Source organism: Vigna unguiculata, chromosome 4, assembly GCF_004118075.2.
Source record: "Vigna unguiculata cultivar IT97K-499-35 chromosome 4, ASM411807v1, whole genome shotgun sequence".
Taxonomy (NCBI): domain Eukaryota; kingdom Viridiplantae; phylum Streptophyta; class Magnoliopsida; order Fabales; family Fabaceae; genus Vigna; species Vigna unguiculata.
Window position 1 is genome coordinate 8,359,526 of NC_040282.1, and position 11,764 is coordinate 8,371,289.

Sequence of the window (11,764 nt, forward strand, 5' to 3'; positions counted from 1 at the left end):
ATTGTTTTTGTTTGGTGTAGGTGCATTTGATGAACTTGCCATGATTCCTACAACAAAAACACTCAAATCCGAGACAAAATAAATAGATTAGAGGTTAGAAAACATGAAAATCGAGACCAAATCCAACCCAAAATGTAACCCAAGTGTTTAGATCACTCTCCCAAAGTAACAAGGCAAGGCTAGCACTCAAAATCCACCAAAGGAGTGAAGCAAACACTTTTAAAAACTTGTTCAAAACCTTTCAAATGCAAACACTTAGTGAAGCCTTTGGAGCTTCATAATAAGTTCCTTCCTATAGGAGGGAGGAACAAATCTAGCGCGCATAAGAGTTTTAATGTCCTTCCAAGAAGCCGCGGGTGGCCCTTAGTCATAATTCTTACAAACTTTATGCCACCAAGTATTGGCATACTCCAAAAATCCTAAAACTACTAGATCAACTTGTGCTTGATCCTTTACATGATTTTCAATGAAAATTTGATCAACTTTAGCTTCCCAATCAAGGAAGATTTTGGGATCACTTCCACCGTAGAACTTAGGAATCTTTGGAGTTTGCTTCTCTTGTGATGGGTTGCGCCTATAATGCCCTCTTTTCCTAGGATATCTTTCTTTCTCCCTAGATTCAAGCCTTTGAATGTGATCTTGGATTCTTAGGTCACTTTGCTCCTTGTCTTTTCTCAATTGTTCAAAGGCCTCCTTCCTAGACAACTCCAAATCCCGAAGCAATCTCATCAATGTATTGTTTTTGTTTGGTGTAGGTGCATTTGATGAACTTGCCATGATTCCTACAACAAAAACACTCAAATCCGAGACAAAATAAATAGATTAGAGGTTAGAAAACATGAAAATCGAGACCAAATCCAACCCAAAATGTAACCCAAGTGTTTAGATCACTCTCCCAAAGTAACAAGGCAAGGCTAGCACTCAAAATCCACCAAAGGAGTGAAGCAAACACTTTTAAAAACTTGTTCAAAACCTTTCAAATGCAATACAAGTGATTCGGCCACAACATCCCAAGAGTTTCAAGAAAAGAAAACTACGAAGACACAACAAAGAACACCTAGTGACAAGCAAGAAAAGCACAAAAACAAGAAAGTTTAACTTCTAAGGAAATTTTGTTTTAAAGACAAAACTTGAACAAGACTAAAGCAATGAAAAACACTTTTAAAGACTCTATGGAAAGCATTTGAACAAGCCAAATTATACCTCAAATTATGCATACACCAAGAAAGATCATAACCAAGTTAAAGCATGGAACTAATTTGCCAATATCACCCAAAATCCAAGTATAAAATTTGGTAGCATAACACCTAGTAAAAATGGCCAAATGGATTCGCCAAGCATTGTAAAAGCTCTCGGCCAAACTGTTTTTGGTCTTGAAAACACTTTTTCTTTTCAAAAATAGGTACTTAAAATGATGAGAAGGATGTTTTAGGGTGTCTTGAACACTTAGTTCCTTAAAATTAGGTCAAAATCAATTTCAAGGAGCATACAACAACACAAGGCATAGATCTCATGCTATAGTTCAAAACTTAGAAACAAGAATAAGAAAACTCAAAGAAGCATATGACAAGAGACTCAAGCAAAAGTTAGACACATTTAAAGACTCAACATGACATACACAAAGACACAAACATGTAGCTATCATGCATTTAAACTCATGGATTTGAGGCTCAAAGACTAAGCATCAAAAGACATGTTATCCAACCACATTTAGGAGCAAAAGAGTCACAAAACCGAAGCCAAAATTGCCACAACATAACCTGAAAACGTTGTTTTTCGTATTCTCGGCAGCTCTGACCTTTGCTCACTCATTTGATCATAACTCTCTCCACAGAACTCCAAATGCATTAATTTTTTTTTTGGAAACTAGACTCACAGAGCTTTCTTTTGATATAAGAACGTTACTTTTGGACCACTGAGATAGCTGCAGTATTTTTTTCAAAAACGCACACGTTGCTGCCAGCACTGTTTTTATGTGGACCATTCAAAGATAGCTACACAAGACAAGGTTAGAACATGAAAACACCATATTCAAGGACAACCAAAGCTCTAGATACCAAATGATGAAGGATTATGTTGTTCCTTTTTAAGATTATTGAATATGGTGTGAGTTGATTAAGAAAGCTAAGTGAAATCCCCACTGGACATTAAGATAGCAAGCTATCTAGATGTGAAGGTTCCTTTCACAAAGCTCAAGAGAAGAAGATGATGGATTGATTCAAAACAAAAAGGAAATGGAAAGCACATAAACCATAGAAAACCAAGAACAATTAAAGGAAGAAGAAAACATAAAATGGAAAGGAAAGAAATGGTAAAAATGTGAGAAGCACGCCACTACAAGGCTAGGCTAGAAGCCATGGCAACCTTGAAGATGAGTGGATGTGTGCCGCCACTTGCTATGCAAGATAAGGCTTAAAAGTATTCACTCCCAAGGGAGGAAACTCTCACAAATGGTTGAGACACAAGAGTGTTTTTACTTCAAAATGTTCAACCCTTTTACATGTCTAGGAGCACCCCTTATATAGAAGAGTTTAGGGGCCTCTAAGCAAATAAAAGATACCTAAGGATGTCTCTACAAAAACCTAACCCTAGCTTCTAGAAACTAGGTCAAATAAGGTTACAAAAATGAGAGACAAAAGAGCCAACTATGGTGTGTGCAAGGCTAATTTCGTTCTAGCACAAAAGGAGACAAAGAATGTGTCTCATATGTCTCCAAAAAGTGGCCAAAGTGTGCTAAAAACAAAGGAGACCAAAGGTACATAGGTACACTTGTTTTATGCCTTTTACTTTATGCTTTATGCCTTTGCTTTACTCTCTCCTCCACATCATTTATGCTCCCCAATCACCATGCGCCACCTAGCATTGCTTTCTTACTCCTAATTAACCTACAAAGCAAATAAACATAGATTAGCATGTTGGCTTAAGTCAAGTCAACTATAGTCAACAAGTCAAACCTAGTCAAAGGTCAACAAGTCAACTAAAGTTGATTCAACTAAGTCAACTTAGGGAATCAAAAATAACAAACACAAATGAAAGGGATGAAGGATTAGTGAACTTCCTTTCTAAACATGCTTAGTCTTCTTAAGCATGTGCCTCCATCCTTGGTTGGGGTCAATCCTTCATCAGGCTTTATTTCGAATATTGGCTATCTCTTACTCCTTTTGGGTTGTAGGCATTGTAGTGAGCTTTAGTATTTCCTTTTAAGTACCTTGGATAACTGTAAGCAGTGATTTTATACTCCGCAACTTGGCTCTTTATATTATCCGGTGTAAGATTTCATTTAATTATGTTATTATTTAAATGGGATGTTACAAGAACTTTATCACATGAGCAATTTTCTTTTGTTGAACTCAATCTTCATGAATAGTTTAACATTAATAACCTTAAAAGATAATATTTATGCTTTTTTATCATAATAAATAACATTAAATATTGATGAACTAATGTTTTGATTTAAGAATTTAAACAAATGAAACAATCTAACTATTAAATATTCACTAAATCATCAAGTTTTAGCATGTTTAGTGTCACCTAAGTTTTATATGATACAACATAAAAACTTTTACTAGTTAAAAAATAAGTAACAATGCATGTTTCATTACAGAAGACATCAATTCCATTTTCAATTTGTAAGTATATATAAAAGGCACAAAAGTTGCTCATAAATTCTAATGAAGATTATAACACAAACATTTTTTAAAATGTATGTTAAATTTATGTGTGTGTATGTAATATTGGGTTGTTCATGTGAGACATATTAAGTTTGGACTGAAAACAATAAACGTTTAATCCATTTTTCTACACATGAGGTTTACAGGAAGATTATAGGAAGCTTTCTCCCAGGGTAAGTTGTCTCCTTATGTTTGTGCTTCTTGTTACAGTGTAAATTCATACCCATGTAAAGGAATATCTACCTCGCGTCATAACAAGGTGTAGAATTAGGAGTTAATTTTCAAAGTTTTTCATTAGGGTGTTTTCTTCTTTTTTTCATTTTCATTTTCAGTTCATGTGATTTGGTTGATAATATACAACAATTTTTGTGGACCTAATGCTACTAAAGGGAAGACCAAGGAGTGCGACAGTAGCAAGATTTTGAAGGGTTCAATCAAGAAAAGGGGACAAAATTACATGATATAGAAGATTTTGATGTTGTTCCTATACGAAGTGATAGGTCATTTCCAAATGGCAAAGGGTCATATTGGTTGAGGTCAGTTGTATTAATAGATTATGAATTCAATTCTTGAAAAGGTAAATAGAAATACACTTTATATATTTCCATTGATTAAGCTATGTGGATTGGAAGGCATTAATCATGCTTCTTGACTTAATGATTGATATATGAATCAATGATTTTTTTTTTTTTATCTTTCTACTCATCTTGACTTGCCTAGGAATGTACAGAAGATAGATATTTTTCTTCTCATTTCCATTTCAATTAGCAATTTGTTACAATGATTTTTTGTAGAGCCTATTCTCTAGTAGTGATTGTCATTCTTGTGGAACAGAGCAGTTGTAAGTTTTTAGAATATATTGTTATTTATATCTAAATAGCAAGGGTTGGGAAGGATCTAGTTTCCAATCTTGTATCAGGTAAATATATGCCTAATTCTAAATAAGGTTTGCTTACAATTGGTCATCGATTTGGGGGTGCCATTTATGATGTTGCTCTCCACTTCAAGATGCTCATGACCGGGTATGATATGTACTTTTTGCTGTGAATTTGGTTGGAACTAATTAAATTATTAAGAGGTGGTATGGAATTATAAAGGTTATTATTTTATAATTAATACAATAAACTTAGAAATAAGAGAGTTTTCAAAATATTTTGGAGGCGTTGCCTTCCTAAAAAAATACACTGTGGACTTTGGCTTTCGTCTCTAACATGGTATTGTTTTCTGTGTCTTGTAGGGGCTTACACCTTATGAGTTTGTGGAAAGTATGAAGAAGGGACTCGTGTGCTAGGAGTGTTCCATGAATAGGGCATAGGTAAACCATTCTGTTGTTCATTTAATTAAGCAATGAATATGTTATAATTCTTTTCGGCTTGTTGCTGCTATGGTGTCATAAAGATATAAATCTAAGATTTTTTCCTATTGAAACAAGATCAAGCAAGAATAGGGGCAACAAAGATAAGATAGTTGAACTGTTGCAGAAGTTTGCACGTATATTTTTTTCTCCATTTAATGCAAACTAGTGATATATATATATATATATATATATATATATATATATATATATATATATATATAGTGTTTCAATGGAGTTCACAAACCTAATGTAAGCCATCCAATTTTATTGTGCCTGATACTTTTCTGGATCATTCATCTTGTAAGTATTGGTCATGATATTTCTTCTTTACTATCCATTAATTAGTAACAAGTCTACGAAATCTTAATTATTTCTCTTTCTTCATCTATGGATATTCATTTTTACTTTTCAATTTCCCCAAATAAAGGGACTTCAATCATCAATTAATTATTTATTTGCGTTTTATTGTTTTGATCCTTTTAATTGTTTAGTGTAAGAGCAACTTTAATCCATTCAATATTATTGTTATTTTTATGGATTGATCGTTACCTAATTTATGTAAAAGTTAAGCAACAAAAAAAAAGTTTAAAATTATTATTTTTCATATATTTTAAAATAAAGTTAATCTTAAACTATATTAGTGAAGTTCAACAACATAATGTGGCAAGTGTTGAGTATTCAGTTTCTAGAATGGTAATGAACAAACCCACTTGTTTGTTTTGTGTCTATTTCCAGGGGATCTAATAATTGAAAATAATTTCTGATAATTTAATTTCATGAGTCTCTATCAAGTTGAACTAGTTTCATATCTATCAATTATGTTTACTCTATATTAGACCTTTTCATTAGCTTTATGATAAATTAGTAGATGTCATTTGTCATGGTGGAAAAAAGGTCGTAAAGGAAAGACATAAGAGTTTCCCAAGCAGCCATAACTTTTATCTTTTAACGGAAATGAATGGTGGAATTAGTTTAGCTCATTCAAAGCACGTGTTCTCAAATTTCTGTAGTTCTTGCTTTAAATAGTTTAAATTTATTTGTAGGGTCATTTCTGGGCTAGGGTTTTTATCATTGTACTTATTTGGGAAAATAAAAGCATTTGATCACAAAGGTCATGTTGCAAAACTCTACATTATTTTTCTGCCATTATTTTTTGCATCACTTGTTGCATTTTTGAAGTTGATAACTACCGGCGCTACTAGCAGGATGTGTTTGCAAGACGAAGCATTCAATAAACCAAATGCAAACCTTGCTTGCCTTAGTTGCTTCTGGAGAAGATATTCTTGAACTTCTCGCTGCAATGATTGTTGTTTTGGTACATCCGTATGGTATAATAAGGTATAATTTACTTAAGCAAATTACCTAATCTTATTGTATTACTATTTTAAAATTATTCAATTACTTATATTCTTTAATCATTGAATGCACAGGATGTTCAAAGTGGTGTATTGTCTCTAAATGATGTCCAAATGATGCAGGATGATCAAATGGTGGAAGCAAAACACATTAAGATTAGGTTTAAATGTAGTATTGTATTAAGATTTGTCAATGATTTTTAATGTTGTCTATTTTATGTTTAAATATTTCAACTCTTTGACACTTTGAAATTGTTGAACAATTAATGAAATCTCTTTTCTTTTCATTTTTATTTGTATACCGACATGTTGTTTTTAGAGTTTTATAATATTTTTATATAATTTAAATTGTCATTATTAAGGAAAAATTTATTGAATTATGAAATTATAAATATAGGAGGAAAATAATAAATAATAAAATATTTTATTAAAGAATAATTTATAATAGTGACATTTATAAATGTCGTAGTATAATTTGGAGTGAAAGATAACACTAAAAGAAGAAGAATGAACGCAAAATTAAATAAATTATAAAAAAATAATCAAATCAATAGATAACACTTGTTTGAAAAAACACTATTTATCGAAGAATACATAGATTGTGTTTGAAAACATAAGTGCTGTCTATAAGAGCATTTATAGATAGCACTTTTTGCAAAAAGTGTTGTCTTTCTGAAACTACATAGACAGCGCTTGTTTAGTCAAGTGTTGTCTATAAGGTGTCATTAGATAGCGCTTTTTTACAAACGCTCTCTATTAATAGATATCGCTCTAATAGATAGCGCCTAAAAAGCGCTATCTATTATCAAAAAAAGCGTTGTCTATTGACAATTTTGGCATAGTGTATGTGGATGCATTGGATTTACCATCTAAGACATTGATGACACTAATAGCACTAAAAAGAGAATTCATTACATATACAACATAATCATGATAAAATACATTACTTTTGTAATTAAGACATACTTTTGTATTAAAGTTTTCAATTCTTTGTTTGGCTTCTTGTGCACTCAACAAAACCACATGACAATATGGTCTATGAGACAAATAATAATCAATTGTCAATGAGACCTATTAAATAAAGATTTTAGTTAGTGATTCGGCATTAGTTAGATAATAACTAAAGTGAGTGAGTTCAACTTACGCATGAAAATAAGGAGCGATGTAAATTTTTTTCTAGGATGCATCAATCAACCATTGAATGTAAATTTGAGAGTGCATTGTTCTATTCCCAGACTTTTGTGTACTTTGAGGCTCAAGGAAACCATAGATATTATCATTTCTCGCATTGACAATTAATCCATTTAGATACATGCATTGCTACAAATTCACAAGGTTTAGGTTTATCTAACAAAACATAAGTTAAATGCAAAATATAAATTTAAAGTGCACTCACATAATCCAAAGTTGAATGACTACAATGTTCAATATCTGATTACCCTGAATTATTTCAAACAAATCTGACATGTTTATATACAATGATATATCATCATTGATTGTTGCATCCCAAGGAATGCCATAAGGTACTTGAAACAAATTGGATGATGCCTTAATCAACTCCTTAATTGGATTAACATTTTGGTCAGGTTGGGGTTCATAGCTCGGGCTCCAAACTATAGTCTAACACTCATACGAAAACCAGCAGTACGCACACGACCCAGGTGCTCTTCATCCCGCTAGTTGCAAGACCAAGCCTCAAATTTCTAGGATCACTCCCAAACTATGGATAGAGTGTATCAATTATCTTTCATTGAGGTGAATCAGTTATGTGTCATAACAATCCATCACTTTTTCTTCCATTTGCATGCCACATAAGGTTTTTTGCATCATTAACATTAACAAATAAACATTTAAATCGAGGTATGTTTGGGAGATACCATGTCATTCAACAATTCAAGCAATTCAATGATACTTTTATTTGTCCACCCATTTCTTACCTTGATGTTAAATAATCTTAATATTGCTAACAAACGTGTGAATCTTGTACAGTCGAGATATAAAGCTTTTTTCTAAATCATCTTTCAATAAATCATACATGTGTGCGTGTTAAGAATTTTCTTCTCCAATATCATCAACCATATCCTTCATGTGATCTTCACAATATACATTAGACTATGGAGATCGAGATACAATTGAGAGGTTTACAATTTCACTATGTTAGGTCCACGTTGTATAACTCTTTAAGAAATCATCACAAATAAAATGTTCTCTTACCAACTTAATTGGTAGTCGTCTCTCGTTTAAACAATTAACACATGGTCAATAATATTTTCCATTCAAAAGTCTTCTTTTTCGTTGAGCAGATTGTAGAAATTCTTCAACATCATTATCATATACACCACTAACTCAACTAGCATTCACCCAACTGCGATCTATTTCTACATAACATAAAATCCATTGTTTATTTATGAATATCGCCCATTCATTAAAAAAATATAATACTTTGCAAACTGCCAAAATGGACAGCTGAAGTTCATCATAATGATTGTCATTACTACTTCCTTTAATTTTAAAATATAATTTGGGATATGAATTCAATTTTTATATTGAATCTTAAATAGGAAACTAAGAAACAACACAACTATAAAATTGATGGAATAACACTTAAAATATGAACTTTTCTAAACATATTGTTGAGTGTTGAACACCCTTAGACCCAAAACCAACACGTTAACATTACTACTAATACCAGCGCACAACAATTAAATACTTGGAAAAGCAGTAATCAAATATAAATCATAATCCTGAAAATAAATTTCATGAATCATGGGGTAAACAAAAAGAAGAAGAAATAAGAAAAGGCCCAAAAGTGTTAATAGGTTGAAATACTCTCTAATTTCTTATGATATGCATTTAAGACAACTAAGGATTCTTTTGAAGAACTTGAAATATAACACTTGTAAATTTCTTAGTTGTTTTGTAATAAATTCATAATATCCTTTTTATATATCAATATGGCAATAGTGGCCCTTGCAATAAGTTGGATAGAACAAAGCAAATAGAAACCCATGCCCTATTCAACAATAGAGTCACTAAAGTAGCTTTGAATCAAGAACAACCAAATTCAATTTTTGTATACTACATTTACTTATCCATACATGATTTTTTTTTGTAAACATTCCCTATATTATTCAATTTCTTTTCCATTTCTAAGAAGGCACTCTACCCTGTTACAAAAAATTCTATCTTATGAAAAACAAAGATGATGTACGTTACCATAAGAAGACGCATCTCAATGGAAGAGAAAGAATATGTTGGGAGGGGAGTGCCACTGTAAGGGTTTGAGAGTCTCGTTTGAAGCCCACCATAAAGCAGGACCAAGAGGCACAGGTTGAGCACGATGCAGCGGTAGACTAGGAGGGTTGAGCGGCGACGATGGTACTGGCAAAAAATTGCTTTAGGGCGACAATGGCAGCCTAAAAGAATTGTTTTTCGGTATGAAAGAGGCACACAACAATGGTGAACGAGGCGCAAGTGGAGGATCAAAAACAGGTAGAACCAGCTGCGAGAGAAAACAAAGAACCGGGACGAATGAGAGAAATGGAAAGGCACAAGCTTTGAATAAAAACATATACTACGTCGATTCTCTCTAACAATTGATGTAGTATCATGTGTTCTTTTTTGAGTTCAATTCAAATGTCATACTACATTGGCTACCCGAACAACCGATGTTATATTATTTTTGTATTTACGAAATTGCCACCGATATTTTCTATTACATCATTTTATTAACGAGTTATAATAATAATTCATAAAAAGTAGCATTTTTGTGACAAGTGTAGTTGTAATCATTATTAAATGAATTATATTTTATGACAGTTGAATATGCTATCATAAAAATACATTTTTCTTTTAAAAATTTTGTTTATTTAATCAATTTCTACTTACATCATAAAAAGTGCATTTTTTTCTTCTAATTTTTATTTATTTAATCAATTATCTACTTGCATAACAAATACTTTGTATACAAGATACACTTATATGACAAAGATTTTTGAACAAAAAATTTTAGTTATACATTAACTATAACAAAACTTTACTAAAATTTAATTTACACAACTACACATAAACATGATCATTACAACAAATATTTAAAAGAAAAAAATGTCAACTATCTTGAACTATATAACACCTCATTCTTTAATGGGATAAGTAATTGAGTATCTACCTGCTTAAACATTTATTCAATCAATAAAAGATAAAATTAGTTAATTTTTTAATATTTAAGATATTTGAACTAATTGTATGTTATCTCTCTTTAAGAGACACTATTTTTTACGATATAAAACACCCATTATTTATGTTGATCATAAATGTGAAAATCACTTTCTAAAATTGGTTTAACATGTGCTCTGGGAAACACAAGTTAAGGAGGAAACTCTGGATCACAATTTATGCAAGAAAACGTGAACATCAAACACTTGTTGAAAGATGCAATGCATTGAGAAACTATATAAACCACAACAAAGAGTGGGAAAATATGCATCAAAAAAATTAACACTAATTAACAACATTTGATTCTTCATGCAACATAAGATGGACTCCCAAAATGCAAGCTACAATGTTGGGCAAGCCAAGGGTCAAGCTCAGGTCTACCTTCAACCTCTTCTCTTTGTAGTGTGTTGATGTTCACGCATGCTCAATATTCAGAAATCATTGAAAGGTTTTTGTATGATATTGCAGGAAAAGGCTAGCAACATGATGGACAAGGCTAGCGATGCTGCTAATTCTGCTCAAGATTCCATGCAACAGGTTCTTCTATTATTTGTTTCCCAACTTTTATCTAAATCAAAGCATGTTGAAACATTCATGTTTAATCCATATTTACAATAATATTCATATTGACATTCGAATGTAAAGAATCTTACATGGTTGTTGAATTAGAAAAAAACATGCATGATAAAAGTAAGTGTATTTTATTGTGTATAGGTTGGGCAACAAATGCAGGAAAAGGCACAAGGAGCTGCTGATTCTATCAAGAGTGCTTTGAATTCAAAGAATTAAAAAGCTAAATGGATCGTTAATTATGCTTGAATTTCTTCCCTTCAAATAAACCTTGTTTTTGTTCATCTACATATTTTGTAGAAATGTCATTCTTTTTTATATTAGATGTATTTATCTTATTTCAATTTGTAGAAACATCATTCAATTTTATTTCAAATGTAACCATTTTCCTTTGATTTGGGAAACCAGATTCTTTAATGATCAAAGACTCAAAGTTTTAAATATGAATGGTTCTAAAATCTTGTAGAAAGACATTGCTAACACCAAAATGTTAGATCTAGCCATTTATAAGTACATTTTGTTGAGTTCTTTTCAACAAGCAACAAGTTTATCTATCAATTAAATTACTTCTCAATCCTACAATTTGTTTTAAATTC

At 31.7% G+C, this 11,764-nt stretch overlaps 1 protein-coding gene across 1 annotated transcript; it reads left to right on the forward strand.

Annotated features, from left to right (window-relative positions):
• The first annotated feature begins 10,873 nt into the window (after positions 1–10,873).
• LOC114181071 (stress-induced protein KIN2-like) lies at positions 10,874–11,566 on the forward strand. The gene is made up of 3 exons (XM_028067403.1): positions 10,874–10,973; positions 11,067–11,135; positions 11,313–11,566. The coding sequence occupies exons 1-3, from the start codon at positions 10,908–10,910 to the stop codon at positions 11,385–11,387; spliced, it is 210 nt and encodes a 69-aa protein (XP_027923204.1). The 5' UTR covers positions 10,874–10,907; the 3' UTR covers positions 11,388–11,566.
• Positions 11,567–11,764: the final 198 nt, after the last annotated feature.

Coding starts and splice junctions, on each gene's coding strand:
- LOC114181071 (XM_028067403.1), top strand. CDS start 10,908: ATGCAACATAAGATGGACTCCCAAAATGCAAGCTACAATGTTGGGCAA. Junction 10,974..11,066: donor AAGCCAAGGGTCAAGCTCAG/GTCTACCTTCAA, acceptor ATGATATTGCAG/GAAAAGGCTAGCAACATGAT. Junction 11,136..11,312: donor CTCAAGATTCCATGCAACAG/GTTCTTCTATTA, acceptor TATTGTGTATAG/GTTGGGCAACAAATGCAGGA.